Genomic DNA, 20,022 nt, shown 5'->3' on the forward strand with positions numbered 1-20,022 from the left:
TCATACCGCATGACCTCTGCGGCTTCTGTACGCATCTCACCAAAATAAATAAATATAAAACCAACAAAATCCTCAAAACATGCTTTGGTAAATAGATAATTGTAACAGAATTAAAGTAATAAAAATCACTTTGTTTTATTTCATAATGCTCCTTAATAGCTTCTTTTTTTATATATATAAAAAATATATTTTTGTTGTTTTCGCAAATATCAAACATACACCTGAATATTAGAACAGATTATATGCCTTAATATTAAAATGAAAAAATATGCAATCATATTTTAATATTGCCCAAACGTTTTTGTGCGTGTGTTTTGTATTATTTGTGTGATCAATCTGTTCCTGTGGGACGTTCTGAGCCACTGGCCCTTTAAATACAAAATAAAGATGATTTACCTTGCATTGTGGACACGCCCCTTTCTGACATCCTCCAGTCAGCTGGTTGCACAGCTGTTATATCATTTCCTGTGAAATACAGTGCGCCCAGATACAGTACATGCAATAAACACCTAGTCCTTCATATGTAAATTCTACATTTATTACCATTTATTGTTTTTCTTTTTTATTGCAAGTTAAATAAAAGAAATAAATACCAGTAATAATTATCTATCCTGATCACAGTATTAAAAAAAAGTATTTATTGTATTATAATGGCAGGTTGGGGTCTTCTGTAATGCTCATAAGTCGCCTTTGCAGTGGTTTTAAAGGGTGGACAGGTGACGGATGTGGAACGAATGAAAGCAGCAGCATCAGTTGTCCGCAGTGGAGGCTGCTGTGCTGTAAATTATTCATGAGCAATTTGAATACATGCAAATACATTGGCACGGAGCCAGGGACCTATGGCAACGCCCGGTGACCCCGCCCACAGCATCAGCACCAGTAGCAGAATCAGTCCTGCGTGCGTGTGCTTTTGTTCATCTGTGTGAGAGTTTAGGTCAGTGATACATAAAAAAGAAATGATAATAAGAATTTTATATTATTTTTAAAAAAATATTACTTTTAAATTATATTATTATTATTATTATTATTATTAAATACTGCATTAATAATAATAATAATAATAATAATAATTTTTATATTATTTATATTATTAAATTATTTTATTTGTTCAGTGTTAATTTACTATGTTAAAATTTATTATTATTATTATTATTATGAAAAGTTTCTAAAATGATTTAGATTAAACATTATAATTAATTTAAAAAATAAACTATAAATAAAACAGCATTGTATTAAGACAGAGGGGTTGATAGGTCAAGTTCAGGGGTTTCTAGAATTAAAACCCGGATGATTCAGGATCAGATGGTCTGTAGCGCCACCTAGTGGAAAATAAGAGAATAAACGCTGTTGTAAAAGCTGTAGGTTTTCCTAAATCTCTCATTCATACATACGTTTATGATTTTGTGTTCAGATTTGTTAATTAGTTTTATGATTGACATCTAATGTCCAAATTGTTTAAAATAGTCCTGATTAATAATAATGAAGATGGACTGTATTTAAACCTTCAAATAGCCTCAGTAAACTGAAATATTAAATTTATAATAAATTAATTTAAATAAATAATAATATTCTTAGTTATTATTTGTATTCATTTTTACCTTTTGATACTAGAATTATTTTTTTTAAATTATTATATATTATATTTTTATAATTATTAAAGTATAAATACTTTATGTAAAGTGCTTTGTTATAAAACAAATTGAGAAGTTCAGTATATGCAGTACATGATGTTATATAGAGGAGATTGGGGCAAGTTGTCACAAGTCTGTGTCAGGCTTTGAATCAAAAGCCAATAATACACATGCTTTCTTCTCCTTTGTGTGCTGGCTTGAAATTCTGTCTTTTAAACTAAAAATTAATGTTATTAATATCTATAAAAAAGCATTTCATATAAACATGATTTCCATACAGTTCATTCACAGTTTGTTGTGTGAAACAATAGTTTGATATTTGATATTGTTGTTACTCTTTGCATTGCACTATTTGATGCTATTATACATTTTTTCCTGCTCTTAATCAGCTATTTGTTTTAGAAAATGACTTTTTAAAACCTTAGATAGTATTTCCAGATTTCATGCAAGGAATTTCTTCTTAAATCAGTCTCAATAAACAGCAGAGACAAAAGACAAAGAGCTTCATCTGCTGCTTCATTCTGCCATCTGTGTGAATAAATGACGGAAAAGGCTTCATTATAATGTCATTAGTTTAATATACATTCATTTGGCACAAATCTTTTCAGCTGACAAACAGTCTTGAATCCAGATGCTTCCAAACGAGTCATTTCAGTGAGAGATTTGTTCGATTCCGTTACGATTCACTAAGACGCGAATCACTTTGTAATGAACTCCGCAATGAATCCCATCAGCGATTCTGCTCCGACACATCAAAATACACAAGAATTCTGCTTTCATGTGAACTTGAGACACGAATGAACAAGCAGATCTGTGACTCGAGACATCGAATCTTTGAGTCGATTCAAACGAATCTCCGTGTTTCATTAGGCCTCTGCGATGTTGTTTAACATTTAAAATGCATTTAATGCCATTTTAAAAGACATTTGAATAATAACCATTGTGCTTTGTGCGATTGTCAGGTTAGTAGGGATTTTAGTTTGTTCAGAAAAGACTGAGATGATGATTATGAGTAAATACAACAGCCCCAAGAAGTCTTAAAACACATTCAAAATGTCTGAATGTCACTACATGAGATGAGAAAATACCAAAATACATGGCATTTATTGTAAAGAAGGATGCACAAACCAGTTTGTTCAGTTTAGGATAAAACAGGTCAGATTCAGACACACTTGAAGTGAACGAACACTTGATGGAGTCACTGTATGAATAGTTCAGCTCAGTAATGAACAGTTTAATACTGTCACTGTGAGTAATGAAGGGTTTTAAAATCTCTCATGTCAGTAAATTAATAAACACACAAATTAATAAAGACCAAACATAGACATGTTATTTGTTCAATATCTGAACTACTATTTGAACACTGATTAGTTACACCAGTCAGTAACAATGAGACTGAAATGATGATGTTGCAGTTCATATGTTTGGTGTTTCTCTCCAGGCACTTGGGAGCCGCAGATTCATACATGTAGTGCAACACGCAAAACACACACACAAACACGTCACAGACAGAAAAACACGCTTCACGTGTGGCTCGCGCACTGATCACGTCACTGTCCTGTCCTGGATTAATGGTAACAGATAAAAAAGGTGAATCTCAGAATGAAACAACTCATATTAAAGCCCAAAATAGATAAAAAGGATTCTTTTTTTTTTCCTATATTGAGCAAAAATTAAACCATAAAAACATCATTTAAGGGAAAATTATGCAAAAGTGTACTACATATATGTATATGTATAATTAATGTCCATGTAATGTTTAACTGTTACAAGAATTATTATTATTATTATTATTATTTAATTAGAAAATAGAATTCAAAATAAGAATTTCAAATAATAATTACTTATATAATAATTTCTAGTTATATATATATATAATGACAATGGTCATTAATCAGGCTACATGCTCTTTATGTAAAATAAAACAGAAAATATTCTAGAAATATACTACCTGTCAAAAGTTTTTGAACAGTAGGATTTTTAACGTTTTTTAAAGTCTCTTCTGCTCATCAAGCCTGCATTTATTTGATTCACAGTACAACAGTACAATTTTGAAATATTTTACTATTTAAAATAACTGTTTTCCATTTGAATGTATTTTAAAATTTAATTTATTCCTGTTTTCAAAACTGAATTTTTTACCATCATTACTTCAGTCACATGATCCTTCAGAAATCATTCTAATATTCTGATTTGCTACTCAAAAAACATTTATTGTTATTATTATGTCGAAAACACTTCAGCAGATTTTTTACAGGTTTCTTTAAAGAACAGAATGTTCAGAAGAACAGCATTTATCTTAAATAGAAATCTTTTGTAACATTATAAATGTCTTTATCATCATTTTTGATCAACTTAAAATAAATTAAAAGTATTAATTTCTATCATTTCTTTCAAAAAAAGCAACAAATCAGCATATTAGAATGATTTCTGAAGGATCATGTGACACTGAAGACTGGAGTAATGATACTGAAAATTCAGCTTTGATCACAGAAATAAATTAGATTTTAATAGATACTCAAATAGAAAACAGTTATTTTAAATAGTAAAAATATTTCAAAATTTTACTGTTTTTGCTGTACTTTGGATTAAATAAATGGAGGCTTAGTGAGCAGAAGAGACTTCTTTAAATACATTAAAAATCTTACTGTTCAAAAACTTTTGACTGGTAGTGTATAATTATAATTTTTTTCCGATCATGATTAAAATTTTTCACTTTTGATTTTACAGTGAAATTTGACCTGCATGTATTGACCATTTGCATGAGATTCACCCTGATATGAACATGATATTGAGATAAACGCCCTCTGCTGTTCACAAACACACACACACTTGTGCTGTAAACTCAAAACGCATGTGTGCATTGTCATCAAGGCCCCTGACGTGTGTGAAAACACAGACTAAATCGGGACGCTGAGGAAAATAGTGTTTCCAGAAATGCATTACGCAGTATTGCACTTACAGGACGTTCTGTCTGTGACGGCAGGAGACGGAAGGACGTACATTCAGCGTGTCTCTGTACCAAACACACACTCACACTAAACACACTGCAAAAATGAGCTTCTTAACCTGTATTTTCTGTCGCTTTCCAGTGCAAATATCTAAACCTACTTTCATCAACATACATTTACTTAAAAAGCAAAATGATGCAAAATTAGCTGTTTTAGGCTTAAAACAAGAACAAATTTGAGCCAGTGGAGTAGGAAAAATCTGTTTTTGTTTTTTTTTATAAAAATTATTTTTTTTTAGTGCTGACTGGCAGATATTATTTTCTTGTTTTAATTAATTTTTCAGAAAACAAGACTTAATATCTTAAATCATGTTGCTTCTCAAGTAAATGCATCTTCATTTAAAATTTTTTAGATATTTGTAATAGAAAAAAAAAAAATGGCAAGTAAAAAAATCATTTTTGCAGTGCACATATGCTTTTGCATTAAAAAAAAAAAAAGAACAAACTAGTCACATGACGCCAGGCATTTCCCATCCTTCTCATTGGCAGCATTTGCTCAGATTAAAAAAAGAAACATTTGTTCCCTTTTTCTTGCAACTTCCTGTTCCTGTAGAGGGCGCCGCCGTCTGCTACCGCGCATTGTAGCCTAACTGCTGAAATTTGCGAAGCAGGATCTGCGTGAGGTCGAAGGTCATGAAGCTGATGCCGACGGCGATGGGCCCTTTGACCCAGTTCATGCTCAGGCCCTTGTAGAGGCCGCGGATCACACCCTCCTCCGCCACGATCTCACGCATGGTGCCGGAGATTGTGCCGTAGGTGTGTCCGGTGACGCCCGCCGTCTGCATGCGTCTGCGCACCACGTCCAGCGGGTAAGAGGCCGACTGACCATCAGACCAGCGCACGCGCCGAACGCCAGACGCTCGTACGAGTACGGCTGAGAGCGACCCGTGTGCTCTGAAACAACCAAAGGACAGACGAGTTACTGGCAGTTACGAAAATAACATTATGAAATGGCCAATTAAATAAAACTATTTAGATATTAAAATTATTAATAAAAAAATAAAATTACTATAATAATAAAATTTAATTTAAATTAAAAAGTAATAATATTTAATATATTAAAATATGATTTAAATATAATATTTAAAAATAATATAAAAATATATAAAATAATATTTTTATATATAAACTATCTGAAAAAAATTATAAATATATAAAATGTAATAAAACATGACAATATGCATGATAATGCATAATAATAATAATAATAATAATAATAATTAACAGGTTTAGAAACAATATAAATGAAAAATGGCCAATTAAATAAAACAATTTAGATAATAAAATGTAATATACATTAATAATAACCACGATTTAAATAAAAAAATATATATTAAAATAATATTTAAATATAATATTTAAAAATAATATAAAAATATATAACACATAATATAAAAATAATATTTTTATATATAAACTATCTGAAAAAAATTATAAACATAAAATGTAATAAAACATGACAATATGCATGATAATGCATTATAATAATAATAATAATAATAATAATAATAATTAATAATTAACCGGTTTAGAAACAATATAAATAAAAAATGGCCAATTAAATAAAATGTAATATACATTAATAATAACCACGTTTGATTTAAATAAAATATATATATATATATTAAAATAATATTTAAAAATAATATTTAAATATAAAATATAATACACATTATAAAAATAATATTAAAATATCTTAATATATAAAATATCTAAAAAAATATATATAAATATATAAAATGTAATAAAACATGATAATGATAATGCATAATAGTAATAATAATAATAGTTATAGAAATAATAATCAATAAAAAATGGCCAATTACATAAAACAATTTAGATATTCAAAAAATATATATACATCAACAATAACGTTTAATTCAAATAAAAAATAATATATTTAAATAAAATTACAATTATTTTAAAATTATACTTAAATATAAAATATATGAAATATATAATATAAAAATTATATTTTAATATTTTATATAATATATTTAAAAAATTGTATAAATATATAAAATGTAATAAAACATGACAATATGCATGATAATGCACAATAATAATAATAATAATAATATATATAATTTTTTTTTTTTTTTTGGCAACACTTTAAAACAAGGTGTAATTTGTGAACATTATTCAAATCAAAAGTTGCATCTGGTAAATTATTTAATGGACCTAAAATGAACTAAAAATGGTAAATACTTTTAAAACATTTATTAATCTTACTTAATGTCAATTTCAACATTTTTCTTAATTTATAATAAATTATTAAAATCAAAAAGTTGCTTCTGTTAATATTATTTAATGGACCTGAGCCTAAAATTAATTATTTAATTTTATTCATTTATCATTTTAAGTTCACGTTAAGTCCTTATTTAAAAAAATATCAGATACAGGTTTTGATTCTAATAATTTATTAATAAATGTTGATTAATAAATGCTTTAATAAATGCTTTAAATGTTAATTTCAACATTTTTAATCCATTATTAAAAACAAAAACTGTGTCAGTTAATGCTATTTAAAGGACCTAACATGAACTAAAAAATGAAAAATTTGATTCGCACAGAGTCTGGCTTTACCTGCGTGGAGTTTCTTGAGCGTCTCGTAGGTGAAGAAGCTGAGTCCGGCGTACGGCACGACCCCCAGGATGGTGGGAGTGAATCCTCTGTAGAGCGTCTTCAGCCCCTCCTCACGAGAGATACGGACGAACACGTGCAGGATGTTACTGTACCTGACCAACAACCACATCACACAACGACAACATCACAGCTGTTCTCAACAGGGGAACCTCAGCAAACTTCCACAGACACCTCAAGATGACTTGAGTATGACAGAACAAGCATTAAAACTAAAACAACTACACGTCAAGATGTTTCCTTAATTAAATTCACTCCTTTAATAATCACTTGCTGTCTAGCTAGCTAATCATGCTAGATACATGCTAGTAAATTGCTAATCATGCTGGAATCTTGCCAACAACATGCTAGTGATATGCTAATCATGCTACAATCATGCTAGCAACCTGCTAATAACTTGCTAATCATCCTAGAAACATACTAACATGCTAATAACATGCTAATCATGTTAGAATAATGCTAGCAACATGTTAGTAACTTGGTAATCATGCTAACAACATGCTAGTAACATGCTAATTATGCTACAAACATGCTAGTAATTTGCTAATCATGCTAGAAACATGCTAACAACGTGCTAGTAACATGCTAATCATGCTAGAAACATGCTAACAACGTGCTAGTAACATGCTAATCATGCTAGAAACATGCTAACAACGTGCTAGTAACATGCTAATCATGCTAGAATTATGCTAGTAGTGTGCTAGTAACTTGCTAATCATGCTAGAAACATGCTAGCAACATGCTAACAACTTGCTAATTATGCTAAAACATGCTAGCAACTTGCTAATCATGCTAAAAACATGCTAGCAACTTGCTAATCATAGTAACAACATGCTAGTAACATACTAATTATGCTACAAACATGCTAGTAATTTTCTAATCGTGCTACAATCATGCTAGCAACCCGCTAATAACTTGCTAATCATGCTAACAACATGCTAATCATGCTAGAAACATGCCAACAACTTGCTAATCTTGCTAGAAACATGCTAGCAACCTGCTAATCATGCTAAAACATGCTAGCAACTTGCTAATCATGCTAACAACATGCTAGTAACATGCTAATTATGCTACAAACATGCTAGTAATTTGCTAACCGTGCTACAATCATGTTCGCAACCCGCTAATAACTTGCTAATCATGCTAGAAACATGCTAACAACATGCTAGTAACATGATAATCTTGCTAGAATTATGCTAGCAGTGTGGTAGTAACTTGCTAATCATGCTAGAAACATGCTAGCAACATGCTAACAACTGGCCAATTATGTTAAAATATGCTAACAACTTGCTAATCATGTTAGCAACATGCTAGTAACATGCTAATCATGCTAGAAACATGCTAACAACTTGCTAATCATGCTAAAAACATGCTAGCAACTTGCTAATCATGCTAAAAACATACTAGCAACCTGCTAATCATGCTAAAAACATGCTAGCAACTTGCTAATCATGCTAAAAACATACTAGCAACCTGCTAATCATGCTAGCAACATGCTAGTAGCATGCTAAAACAGACTAGCAATATGCTAACTACTTGTTAATCATGTTAAAAACGTGCTAACAACATGCTAGTAACTTGCTAAGGTTAATGTTGCTAAGAATCATACTAACATGTTAATTATCTATCTGTCTATCTGTCTGACAGACTGCATTCAAACTTTAACATTTTAAAATTACTTTAAACCTCAAACCATTTCACACTGAAAACTATCCAAACTATTCTTAAACCTTTTAAACTTTTCAAACTTTCTGGTCCAGCTTTCTCAAGCCAACTTAAAGTTTGTATTGACAAACTTTTTTTTATCTACTTTTTATTTTATTGTATGTATTTATTTATTTTCTCTCATTTACTGTCTCCTTTATTACCTTGTTGGTGTAATTATATTCTGTATTTTACACTTCTAAAATGCTCTTGAAATACTGTAACGCAAAAGTCATGCCAAAAAAGCAACTTGAACTTGGTTTCAAGTATTGAGATTTAAAAGTTCTAGAATCCTGAAATTATTTTAGTTAGACATTACTAATGTCATTCCAGCAGATGAAGCCGAGGAAACCTATCAGCCAGTTGTGATCGGTGAAATGATGAAGGGTCTTACATCTCTTTGGGTGTGACGGCCATGCGTGCACGGACCATGTCCAGCGGGTACGTGATCATGGCAGCCGTGGTTCCCGCCAGTGATCCTGCCAGCAGGCGCGGCACAGGCGGCAGAGCTCTGCAAAACATCAGCACATTCATTCTCAGTGCCGCACCTCATCTCTACTTGCTCGCATATTTCTAAACAATCCTGAAACTTGGCATCACGGCTCTTCTCATGTTACTGAAGCCATAAGATGTGATTTCATTTCTTATTTGCCTTTTTATTTCATAGTTGCTTTGGCTGAATGAACAAATGTAAATATTCATGTAAATGTGCAGAGATGAAGCACCGGAGAATAAAAAAAAAAAAAAAAAAACAAAAAATAAAAAATCAAAGAAAAAAAAATCACACTCACTTGCCCTGGAAGCCATAATATTGTCCCAGAATCCCCTTGTATTGTTCATGTGCGCAGAACTGGATGGCAGCGTACGGAATGACGCGCACCATCGTGGCCGAGTTTCCTCTCCACAGACTGAAGAAGCCATCCTTAAGATACGTGCGGTAAATTAACCTGTACGCCTCCTGGAAATCACAAACATCATAGAGTATGTCAAATGAAGTTATTTGCCTAGAAAAATAAAACATTTAAAATAATATGCAAAATGTTGGTATGTTTATCCACATGCAAAGAATGAAAATGCAATACTCACCTTAGCAGAGAATCTATTTGATGACACTAAAATGAGAAGATATTTTGAGTTATTACAGCTGATAAAGAATAACAGCAAATTTTCAGTAATAAATAAAAATAAATCACAAATAGAGATTCCTGTGAAACATTTATTGTGCAACGACAAGGTTTATTACTTTAAAAACAACCAAACAAATCATTTGTAAAGTTGCACCGAAAGGCGTCACTTTCTCAAATTGCTGGTGTTTAGGATATTAGCTTTAAAATGTAGATTTAGAGTTAATTTTAGTGTGACGATAGGCCCTTATATGTTTTTTTAAATAGAGTTTAATAATAATAATAATAATAATAATAATAATATATTGTTTTTTTATTTGAATGTTATTTTATATCATTAAGTTTTGTAAAAACTAAATAAAAAAAAGAAAAATAATATTATAGTAATAATATACCCTTGTTTTTATTACAAATAAATATATTACTATAGTTATAATACTGTTGCACTGTAAAATAAAATACATAACAATAAAAATAATAATGTTTTTTATTTAAAAATTATTTATATCATTGAGCTAAAAAAAATATAGCTCAAAACACAATGACCTATTTTGCGGCCCAAATGACCTGTTTTGGATTCAAAATGGTGATTTTCACTGAAAGGCAACATGTTTGCCCTGGATGTTCAGTGCACGTATGAAATCTATTCACACAGGTGAGAAGACGCTTGACGCTTGACTCACGCTTGACACTAAGAATGACACTTGCGTTGATAATTCACAGCTAATGCAGTGACATTCAGACATCTATAGGACTAAGTGTTTACATACTTTAGTGCATCTGTAAATGTTTAGTCAGCCACTCAAGGAAGGTTAATAAGAGTTTGTCTTCTTGCCTTGAAAGATAATCTTAGTTCGGTCCAGCGGGGCGACGGCTGTTTTGGCCACGGCTCCTGCAAACGCCCCCGAGAGCAGAGAGTTCAAGACTGAGCGACCCTGTTTAAAACCCTGCACAGACACACAGAGACACACATTAGTTCTGATTCATGAAGATTGCAACATAAAAATAAATACGTAAATACCTCAGTCTGTGTCTTCTAATAGATAACAAACACACCCAGTGTTAATCATTGAGGCTGTGTAACATGTCCAGGCATGAGCACATACTGAGGTTTATAGGAAAGACTCCGGCCTTCCCTTTAATCTTTATAAAACAGAACAGGTTTATATTCACACTTTTAATCTGTTTCCACACACAACCCGTGACCTGAACGATTGTCCGAACACGAGTAAAGCAGGAACACTGGGTTGAGTTTAATTCATCAAGTCTTAGCATGCCAAAAGACTGAAAACTGCTGACTAGTCTTCTGTTTTGATTAGCTTACTAAGAAACCACATTAATCGCTCAGTTGCAAATGAATTTTCCATGTTAATCAAAACATGAAGGATCTTAAAACAACATCTAATATAATCCTGACAGAAGCTACAGACCGCACAATTAGGGGAAACAAATATTTGTGATTATTTGCGATTTTAACATAAATAAATAAATAAATACTAATGTAAAAACTAAATAAAAATCTAAAAATTATTAAACAATCATTTTTCAGGTTTGCTGTGTTTGTTTGTAGGGTTGCACAATTTGGCCAAAGTTTTGTGATTATACATCAATATGTCTTAAATAATAATAATAATAATTATTATTATTATTATTATTATTATTATTACTATAAATAATAATAATTATTAATATTATTATTATTAATAAGTAACAATAATATATTTCTAATTAAAAATCTAACATTTTTAAAATAAAAACAAAATAAGAAATATTACTATTATAATATTTCACTATTCCAGCCTTTGTGATTTAATTAATCACAAGGCATATTGTGACTTCAGTTTTTGTTTTTTGTTTTTGTCAATTTTTCAATAATTGTGCAGACCTAATACAGGCACTAACAGCATGTGAATTCTCATAAAACACTAAAATGACTGATGGGTTTTACTGTAAACGGACTAGTCAGCATCCCACATGGAAATAAAAACAAAACAAAAAACATCATGCAAAATGCTAAATGATGACCATGATAATATTTATAATAACTCACTGAAATAGAACTGCCTCTTATTCTATTTATAAGAATCTGACATTATTTTGAGCTTGAAAACCTCCCACGCTTTAAAATCATAGATTAAATTAAAAATAGAATGACAATATTCTATTTCAACACATCACACTTAGTAATCAAGTATGCAGTAAGATTCAAGAGGTTGTAGTGCGAATATACACAACATGCACAGTGAATTTAGTCACATTACAATGCTCTCAAGTGTCAAATTGTTGTTATAAAATAATCACTACATAAAACAAATATTAAGGACACAAATTTGCATTAAAATATTTATGTCATAGGTGATGTATAGTTATATGCACACTGGCTGCCAGGATTATTATAGTTAACCAAAATAAGTAAAAAAAAAAAAAAAATTTAATTTCTTGAAATAAAATAAATGCTAACTGGAAAAAATGTTTATATATATATATATGACAGCATTTGTTTTATTTAAAAAAACTAAAATAAAAACGAATAATAAAATATATTCAGACATTAAAAAAACTAATAAAAATGACAAAAACAATAAAACAATCAAAACTTTAACTAAAATTAAAATGCAAAATAATAGTAATGAAAATAATAAAAAATAAATAATAAAAAAAAATTTAATAATAAAAATATCAAAGCACACTGGCACTGCATTACTGCATTATATGAAGAGATTTGATTATAGAAAATATTAGGTTTATTTAAAGTTTAAACCATCAGATGAGGGAATGAACTTTCTTCCAGTAGACATTTGATCCCAAGCTCACTGAGTAAAAACCTAAACCCATGACTGAACCTGTAAAAAGGTCACAAGGTTCATTTCACATTTTGCACTGATAAAATGGTGAACGGCTTTCAGATTGCTTTCCTGCATGTCATCTTAATGTCATCTATGACTAATGCATTTGTAGCTGGACTTCCTGTAGACTGTAAACATTGTGAGATTTCCCAAAACACTAGTCCTCTGTTCTTCCTGCCGCATGAATGAAGACCAGCCTAACCTCCCAAACCGGTTTTTACATCTGCATTCTTTAACAACGCAATCATTGATATGTTAACTGTGCAATTATTTAGACAGAAACACAACAACAATGCAGTTCCGTTATTATTCACTTGCCCTCAAGTCATGCCCAGATAAACACAAAGATGTTTATGCTCATAAATAAACTCATACGGCTTTAGAACGACATGAGTAAATGATGACAGGATTTTCTTGAAAAAGTAACAGTGTGAACAGTGCAATCTTATTGGCTGTTCTCCGCTGTGGGCGGGGTCAGAAGTGAGTATTCTTACCTCTGATTGGCTGGAGGCAGGGCGAGGCAGCACTTCGCCCTTTGTCAGCGCCCCCTGGCGTTCTGCGTTCCCCATCCCAACCTGATCCATTCATACACGCCAGCGCGCACGCAAACACGCACACGCTCACAACCAAACCTGGAATGACATGAGAGAAATATTATAAATCAACACTATATCATATAACGCTGCCAAACAGAGAGTTAGTCAGAGAGTTATTTTTAAATCTGTAAAGACGTCTTCTAGCACAGAGATTGACCTCACAAAATGTGTCAAGAACAATTAAAAATTTTTTCTAACTTAAAAAACAAAAAAAAAGTCTGTGTGTGTGTGTGTGTATATATATTATATATTATATATATATATTATACATTTTTACGATCAGTTTTTTACGATCACTGTTATTTTAGTATAACTGAGATACTGCTAAATTTGATTTAATATTTTAAATTTGTTTTCATTTTTGTATTTTGCATTTTCATTTGACTAAAATTTTTAGTTTTGTTTTGTTTATCAGTTTTATAGTTTTTTTTAACTGGTATATATTACTTTATATTTTATTTTAGTTTTAGTTTGTTATTTTAGTACATCAAGTTAAGCTAAATTAAAAAGAGTAATTAAGCTGAAATAAAATAAGATTTTTACAATATTTTATATTATTATTTTTATTAACTTTTTAATGGTTTTAGTATTAGTATCAATTTTAGTGATCTATAACAAAATATTTTTATATAATTTATTAATTCATGTTAGTTTACAGACCAATAAATGATTATTTTTTTCCAAATTCTGTTTTTCCATTTAAATTTTCTGGATTCTGTTTTTTTTCTCATTTTAACTGTTCTCGTCTCTTTTTTAATGGTTAAATTAAATTGTATTAATCAAAAAGCATGTCTAATTAATTAAAATCATGAAACTTATACAATTTCACATCTATTTATTAAAAGTTTCACAAAAATGACAAGTTTGGGCCCTATAAAATGTTTTATTTTTTCTCATCATACGTTTTATTATCAAATTCTTTTGATGATAATTTTAACATGTCTAAGTTTTTAAATGCATACTTAATTTATTCACATTTATTCTTAAAATAGCCTTATGAAATGTTTTTTTTTTTCCCTCAGAAATTCTGCGTTGTGTATTTAAATTTTTTTGTTTATCAAATGAAGATATAAAACATTAATTTCATTTATCTTTTAATTATTAAAAAAGAAGAAAACTTTATTTTTTGGCAAACAAAGGGGATTTCCTATTAAAATTAAAATATGGAAGAAACGTGTGATTATACCCTAAAAAATAATAATAATAATTTGTTTAGTTTTAGTAGTAGTAGTTGGCTATGTAAATTCTACTGAACAATAGCAATATATTTTTGATAATGTCTTCAAGCTGAAATCACCGTGGTAATCATAAGGCCATAAGTAACTAATGTAAAAAGTATTGTTCATTGTTAGTTCATGTTAACTAATGTAACTACTGTTAACAAATGAAGTTGTATTGTAAAGTGTTACCAACGAAAAAGCAAATCTAGCTTTTTAAGTAAAATGTTTCTGTTAGATTCACTAGGCTTCTCCCCCTGTCTGGATGATTATTTGTCATATTAATCATATACATGGGATTTTCATCACCATCAATGGCAAATACGGAATTAATCTAACAGTTGTGATGAAATGAAAATCACCCGCGAATAAAATCCAGTTGACTTGCAAAAGCAGGTCAGAGGAGCTGATCTGTGAATCCACGGGCGGATCAAATAACATCTGAAAGGGTCACACAGATGTACCTCTAAGAATAGCACAAATGCTGAATTATTCAAGGTCTTGACGGCCTGTGATATGAACAAGGCCTGAGCAACACTGCTCAATATAGCGTACAACTTTATTTAGTTTTCTAAATATAATCCAAACATGATTTAGAACCGCTAATGATTCGGTGACACTCTGTAACAGGACAGTCATTAAAGAAGTGAGCAAAAATCAATGGGGCACTCACAATGACAACAAAGCGTTGCGGGAAAATAAGCCGGTGTCAGGCGAAACTGAAAACCCAGTCTGGACCTCAAGGGTTTCTCTTTGCAATACTGTATAAAATGAAATAAAACAAAAGTACTAAAACTAAAATTTAAATGAAATCCGAAAATATAAAAATAAAAGCAAATTCAAAATATTAATATTTACGGTAACACTTTACATAAGATTTAATTTGTTAACATTCGTTAAATATATTAGTTAACATGAACTAACAATGAACACTACTTCTACAGAATTTAATCTCATCCTTTACTAATACATTTTTAAGGTCAAGGTTAAAGTTGTATTAACGTTGTTTAATGCACTGTAAACTAAGATGAACATGAAGGTAACATTAACAAAGGTTAATAAATGCTGTAAAAATATCACTCAAAAGTTTTTTAAGATTTTTAATGTTCTGCTCACCAAGCCTGCATTTATTTGATCCAAAACCAGTAAAATTTTAAAATATTTTTACTATTTAAAACAACTGTTTTTTATTCAAATATATTTTAAAATGTAATTTATTCCTGTGATTTCAAAGCTGAATTTTTAGCATCATTACTCCAGTCACATGATCCTTCAGAAATCATTCTAATATTCTGATTTGCTGCTTAAAAACATTTATTATTATTATGTTGAAAACAGCTTTTTTTCAGGTTTATTTGATGAATAAAAAGTTCAGAAGAACAGCATTTATCTGAAATAGAATCTTTTGTAACATTATAAATGTCTTTATCATCACTTTTGATCAATTTAAAGCATCCCTGCAAAATAAAAGTATTGATTTCTTTCCAAAAAATAAAAATAAAAATTATACTGACTCCAAGCTTTTGAATGTTATAGTGTATAACGTTACAAAATCCTTTTATTTCAGATAAATGCTGAAAATTAGAGCTTTCTATTCATCAAAGAATCCTGAAAAAAAATGTACTCAACTGTTTTACTGACAATAATTATAATATAACATTTTTTGTTGAGCAGCAAATCAGCATATAAGAATGATTTCTGAAGGATCATGTGACACTGAAGACTGGAGTAATGATGCTGAAAATTCAGCTTTGATCACAGAAATAAATTACATTTTAAAATATATTCAAATAGAAAACAGTTATTTTAAATAATAAAAATATTTCAGAGGTTAACCTTGCTATACTTTGGATCAAATAAATGCAGGCTTGGTGAGCAAAAGAGACTTGTTTAAAAAACGTAAAAAAATCTTTTGACTTATTGTACCATTTTTTTGTAAGTTCAAAATAGTTCATTCATTAACTAATGTTGACAAATGAGACCTTGTTGTAAAGTTTTAGTTTAACTTGTGCTAAATTAAAACTAAAACTGAAATAAAAGTAATAAGAACTATGGAGATATATTTTTAAATAAAATTAAACTGAAAATGGTAAATACAAAAATAAAATTTTCAGTAACAGTTCAAACTACAGAGGTCAAATCTTTGGTTACCAACATCTTCATTTGTGTTCAACGGGAGGAAAAACCTCACACAGGTTTGGAACAACATGAAGGTGAGAAAATGATAACAAAATTTTCATTTTCGTGTGAGCTGTCTCAGTCTCAGCTTCTCAAAGTACTCTGAACTAGCAGGAGGTCAGTCAAACCTGAGCTCTATTCTCAGCGGTGGAGGTGAAGTGGAACAAGAGGCAGTGTGGGTGAAAGGTCCTTCACACTGACACACATTCAGCACATACGGACACTTCAGAGCTGTCAGACCCCTGCAGACGCGCAACCTTAAAACGCTGCACGGCATGTCGCGTGTGACGCATTCGCTGACGGTAATCCTGAGTCTTTAGTGCTGAGAGACCAGAATGACTTGCTAACCTTCATTTAGCAATTCACAATTAGGCTTTTAACAGCTTTTATGCCCAGAGTTAAGCAACATTTCACAATGCATGAAGCTGTTAGCCAAAGTGGCATTTTCATCTTCAGGAAACTAATGTTGATTCTAATCAATGTTTCACAATGTTCATATGTAGCAAAGTCTAGAAATACAGAAAGTTTTTGTTTCATTTACAGCTTTGTACTTCAACAGTGTGAAACCTACAACAAGATAACCTAGGGTTAAAAATGACACGGATTTAAACGGATTCAAGTGTGAAAAGGTGTTTTTCATGATTAAATCACCAAGGCGACTGAGAGCAGGATTTGTTCCCCATTGGGTTGAAGCATGGGACGATTTCCAAATCACTCCTCCTGCCCTGTCTGCCTCGCTCTTTCTCAGTCTTTTATGTTCCCTGTGGATCCAATGACAGATCCACTGAAAGCCTTTTGTGATTTGCAAGGAGGAAATACCAAACAAGCAACAAAAATAACAACAGCAAACAAACGATGAAAGTATAAACACAAGCAAGAGCTTATGGGGAACTGCATGCATAACAAATTGCATACAAAACTGCTGTTTACATGCTAAGACAGACTATAAATGTGACAGAGAACAGGAGCTTTTAATCGTTTAGATGCAACCCCCAAATATAAGCATCTTTGTGCAAATCCTAAAATTTAAAAGACAGCTGTATATTTCCATGCATAAGGACCAAAATTATATATAAATGTGTAAGACATTACGTAAACAGTATTTCATTTCTATTACATAATTATTATTGTTTTGTTTTGTTTTGACTTAATATAGTACTGTACTGGTAGATGCATTATTTAATTATATATTTTTTATTATTTTAATCTATTTTTATTCATTCATTTAATTAAAAATAAAATGTTCATATAGAATATTAAATTATTAATATCTACTTTCTAGTTTCTACTTTCTACTATCTAGTTTATTTTATTACTTAGTTTATTTATATTTTTATTTTACTCACTATAGTACTGTACTGTAGATGCAGTCTGTTTTTTAAAAGATTTTTACATTTTTATGAATTAATCATATCATATCATTACTACATATTTTTATAAATGATTAATATCTACTTAGTTTCATTTTTTTTTTTTTTAATTTATATATATATATATATATATATATATATATATATTATATTATTTGTTTTAAACTTAATATAGTACTGTACTGGTAGACACATTATTTTTGTCTATTTTTTATTTATATATTTTTTTCATTATTTTAACCTATTGTTATTCATTAATTTATATATATAAATAATATTTACATATTATTCATTAATCATTACATATCACATCAATACATTTTATTTATAAATTATTAATATCTACTTAGTTAATATTATTTTTACTTCACCTTTTCTGCTTTCTTATAAATATTATATGTTATTATTTAATATTTATATTATTAAAAACATTTATATAATCAATAGACATATTTTATTATCAATATACATATATTTTAATTAATAATATATTTAATATTAATTTTATTCTTATTTATTAGTTTTTCTCTAAACTTTTCCAGACCCCAAGACCCCACTTTTTCTTGTTTATATATATATAACTTTTATATAATGCATATTTGATGTATTCTATTTACATTATCTTATACATCACTTATTTTTCCTTGCTGCAAAATCAAAACAGCATTGTATTTATCCAAGCAAAGATATCAAAAATAAAACAAGCATCAACACCAACCTAAACACTTATTTATAAAACATCATAATCGTTATAGTGTCACCAAATAAAAGCACCTGTCAAAAGAACATCACATCTTATTTATTAAAAACAACAGATTCATGGATTATGACTGATGATGTAAATCTATCAGATATAAAACACCAACATATCACAAATGTTTTTTTTTTTTTTTTCTGAAACACACCATGATTGTTTACACTGTTTTGTTTAGCTAAATGACGTCAAACGAAATCGTTATTAAATATTTACTCGGATCCAGAGCTGAACTCATTGACACACTTGTCAATATCAGTCTCAAAGTGCTTTAGCCTTTAGCCTGTTAGCAAAACAACTGTTATCATGACATTTCAATGGAGCTGTCGCTTACCTGACTGTGTGACAGCACCTGTTGTGGCTCTCCGAGCGAAATCACGAGAAAAACACCGACTTTACCAGAATCTGATGACGATCTGCTCACACATTCCCACGCTGTTCGATCGCTAACCTCATAAACAAACATATGATGAAGTGATGAACTCCAGTCACCATCCACTCACATAAACAGCCAGTCACCATTTAACGCAGAAAACCCGCTCGCGTCAAACTCCACGCGCGGCTGCGGACGTCCGTTTTGCAGGAAAGCCGGTTAAACGCATTTTAATTCACTTTCACGGCTGCTGCTGTGACTTTGAGCTGCTTTACTTGCACATTTCACGAGTCTGCTGGGCTGTCAGACTAGCACGCGAGCGTTGAAGGGCGAGTCCCGGTGCATTGTGGGAGTTGCAGTCCAGAGCTGGATCGCGCTTGACGTCGATAGGCTCGTTCGAGGGGCGGCGAAGGGAGTGAACTGTAGAAAGGGTGGGGTTTGGAGTTTTAGTCAGAATAAGCCAGAAATAGCGAGAAAGCCGTGTATTTTATGTTCACGTGCAAAGTATTATGGTGTGGACACGAGCATTACGGCTTTGGACGTGATGCGATGGTAATAACAAGGGTGTGTCATGTA

General features: G+C 30.6%; 1 protein-coding gene across 1 annotated transcript; it reads right to left on the reverse strand.

Moving 5' to 3' along the window:
- Window positions 1-2,189: 2,189 nt before the first annotated feature.
- slc25a42 (solute carrier family 25 member 42) lies at window positions 2,190-19,812 on the reverse strand. The gene is given in 9 exon segments (XM_051134637.1): window positions 2,190-5,470; window positions 5,473-5,535; window positions 7,228-7,379; window positions 9,383-9,499; window positions 9,780-9,946; window positions 10,075-10,100; window positions 10,948-11,059; window positions 13,453-13,590; window positions 19,408-19,812. Coding segments are annotated over 8 exon segments (987 nt in total). The 5' UTR covers window positions 13,543-13,590; window positions 19,408-19,812; the 3' UTR covers window positions 2,190-5,210.
- Between the last annotated feature and the right edge of the window lie 210 nt (window positions 19,813-20,022).

Source organism: Labeo rohita, chromosome 2 (assembly GCF_022985175.1).
Source record: "Labeo rohita strain BAU-BD-2019 chromosome 2, IGBB_LRoh.1.0, whole genome shotgun sequence".
In the NCBI taxonomy this organism is placed as follows: Eukaryota; Metazoa; Chordata; class Actinopteri; order Cypriniformes; family Cyprinidae; genus Labeo; species Labeo rohita.